This window comes from Euphorbia lathyris, chromosome 5 (genome assembly GCF_963576675.1).
Source record: "Euphorbia lathyris chromosome 5, ddEupLath1.1, whole genome shotgun sequence".
Taxonomy (NCBI): Eukaryota; Viridiplantae; Streptophyta; class Magnoliopsida; order Malpighiales; family Euphorbiaceae; genus Euphorbia; species Euphorbia lathyris.
Window position 1 is genome coordinate 70,723,438 of NC_088914.1, and position 2,999 is coordinate 70,726,436.

The 2,999-nt window shown below is 33.7% G+C and overlaps 1 protein-coding gene across 1 annotated transcript; it reads right to left on the reverse strand.

The window, feature by feature from the left end:
- Positions 1-597: 597 nt before the first annotated feature.
- On the reverse strand, positions 598-2,038 carry LOC136231304 (uncharacterized). The gene is made up of 4 exons (XM_066020641.1): positions 1,644-2,038; positions 1,198-1,290; positions 1,023-1,124; positions 598-933 (listed from the first exon to the last, which is right to left on the reverse strand). The coding sequence occupies exons 1-4, from the start codon at positions 1,896-1,898 to the stop codon at positions 667-669; spliced, it is 717 nt and encodes a 238-aa protein (XP_065876713.1). The 5' UTR covers positions 1,899-2,038; the 3' UTR covers positions 598-666.
- Between the last annotated feature and the right edge of the window lie 961 nt (positions 2,039-2,999).

The following is a 2,999-nucleotide window of genomic DNA, read 5'->3' on the forward strand; positions in this document are numbered from 1 at the left end:
GGTTGCAGAAAATATGATGTAAATAGCAATTATAATTAGAAAACTCTGATTTGATTTTTGTTAATTTGATTAATTAAATAGAAGGTATGTAATGCAGGGGAATGAAAAATGTGGTATGATCCTCCTTTGAATGATCATTATAGGCAAGTTATGTGGGGGTTGCTGGTGAAGAAAAATATAAGAGAAAATTCAATTCAAGAAGACATTGTGCATGAAGTTGGCTTTGGAATGCAGCAATGCAAGAGAGCTAATTGGAAGAAATTCTTAGCATTTTCATTTTAAGTGTAACATGTGGTACTTTAATTTGGCTGGTGTAATTAGGAGACATGTAATTTGGTTAAGTATGTTTGCTGTAATTTGGTTAGGTGTATTTGCTGTAATTTGACAATACGTATTTGCTGTATATTTAAGGTATAAATTGCTGTGTATTTTTATCTTAATTTGTCTACAATATTGCTATTACAAATTATACCAGCATTGTTGGCACATATTAATATACCTGTATTATAAATTCACACGAATAACTTGTAATATAAATTCAACAGAAATGGATTAAACACAAAATGATAATTTGTTCATTACAAAATCATTCCCAAAATAACGAATTACAAACTTCAAGTTAACAGTCTTGTGTCCAAAAAAGTACACAATTTATAAGTTTAGCTACTACTTATTAAACCACCTAACAACTGTAGGTTGTGAGTTTGTTTTATCAGTTGAATGAGTTGCTGGTCTTCTTTCACTAACTTCGGGTTGACTGGAAGTAACACGTTGTCTGTTTGCTAATTCTTGCTGCAATTGTTGTGGAGTCATAGATTTCTTTCCAAAAAACTTAAGCTTTTGTGGCTGGAATCCATTATCTCCTGTTACATCAGCAGAATTTTTGATGTTCCTTGCACCAGTTGTAACAACTCTTCCACCCAGTGTACCAAACTATTAAAACACATCAAACAGTGAACGGTGTTAAAACTGGTCTCTGATATATTATATATAAAAAAAAAGAATTAAAAGTAATTACTTACAAGCTCGGTTGTAAAACCGGTCCTCTCTGATATAACAACGCCATACCCAGACAACCTTGGCCTCTTGTACGCAGCTTGTTTATTTGCATTAACACTTTTCTCCTATAATTAACAGCTTAATTATGATTATAAATAATGAAAGTAATTAAATAAACACATTATTTAATATTATTACCGAATTGTTTCTTTGTGTACTAGTAAGAGTAGGCCTAGTAATTGGCAGTTTAGCTGGTCGTGTAGAAACACGAGCTGCATGTGAACTGGAACCCTGCAAAAATCAATTACATGTGAAAAAATACAAGTTCAGTTGGTCTTATAAATCAATCCTTCTAACAGAACACAACCTACAAATATCAACATCAGTATTGAGATGGTAAATATGCGAATTGGATCATTAATCAGGACCAATCTTTATTAATTATTAACACAGCTCCATTGTTAAAATATGAAGGCATTAATTATCAATTAGGCCTACTAATTAGGTTACTATATTAATGCTTTTATATTGATCAAGCCTACTAATTAGGCTGCTATATTAATGCTTTAAACCTTTGAGTTTAATATAATCTGCTGGTATAGTTATTAGTATCATGTTTAAAAAAAAAACTAATGAACAATTACCTCTGTCCCAGCTTCCTTTCTCTGTTGACAACTCTTTTTGTTATGGCCTTCCTTTTTGCAAAATGAACAAGTCATCAATGTTCCTTTCCGTGAATATTTCCCAATCTTCTTTGGCTCATCCTTTGATTTGCGTCTATTCTTTTTTGGTCTACCTGGCAGTATCTTAACCTCGGGTGGTTCAATAGGTGGGTTGTTTGATTGTGGCCACATTTTCATATTCAACATTGGCTGAATACAATTTGCATAAGCTTTCATATAGGTTGTTTTGTGGTACTAGTGAGCAACAAAATTCTGTGCGTCCAAACCTTGCCTATGCAATGCGACAATAGCATGTGCACATGGAATTCCTTTAAGGCCCCAAGCCCTACAAGAGCAGGATTGCTTCTTCAAATCAACCACATGTCTGTATGCTCCTTCCACTACTTCAAAACCAAACTCCCCATTCCAAGTTATGCTACATTTCATTGCCCTAGAAGTATTCTTCTTCAAAACATCCATAGCCATAGGTGATATATCAGCAATCCATTTTTTTTCCACAAATTCTCTCATATCTACTATCCTATTCATCATTTGCAATCTAACTTCTTCAAACAGTGTAATTATTGTTTTGTGTCTTGCTTTCAGTATCCATCCATTAAATGTTTCAGACATGTTATTATCAACGAAATCACAGTTAGTTGCCATTGAAAAATAAGTCCGACACCATCCTTCTTTATCATAGCACAAAAGTTCCTCAACAATATTCTGACCTAACTTGCTTAAAGCTGCTAAGTTATCATTAAATTCAGCTTCAAACGTGGATTTAGAACATCTCCAGAAACAAGCTCTTCGTTCAACACCCCTCCATTTTTTTGACCAATTTGCCAAAACGTGTCTTGCACACATTCTATGCTCCGCATTTGGGAGAACCTCTTTAATAGCCGGAATTAATCCCTATCGATAAGCATATAAAATAAACACAGAGATTAGTAAGCACAGTAACAACATATTAAGCATATAATAAAGCACAAATAACCATACAACTTGGAATAACAGAACATTAATAAGCACAATAAAAAGCATAAATAAGCATCCAACTTAAGCTGAAAAATAAATTATACCTTCTGCATATCAGTCACCACAGTGTATCCATCACCAAGAGATAATTCCAAGTCTGCTTGCAACAATTTGATAAACCATTTCCAAGTGTGTTTTGTCTCGGAATCTGTCACTGCCCAAGCAATCGGATACATTTGATTATTACCATCTTTTGTCACTGCAACCAACATTTGCCCTTTGCATATTCCTTTCAGGAAGTTTCCATCTAACCCAATACATCTTCTGCATCCCTCTTTGAAACCTTTTTTCAATGCATTG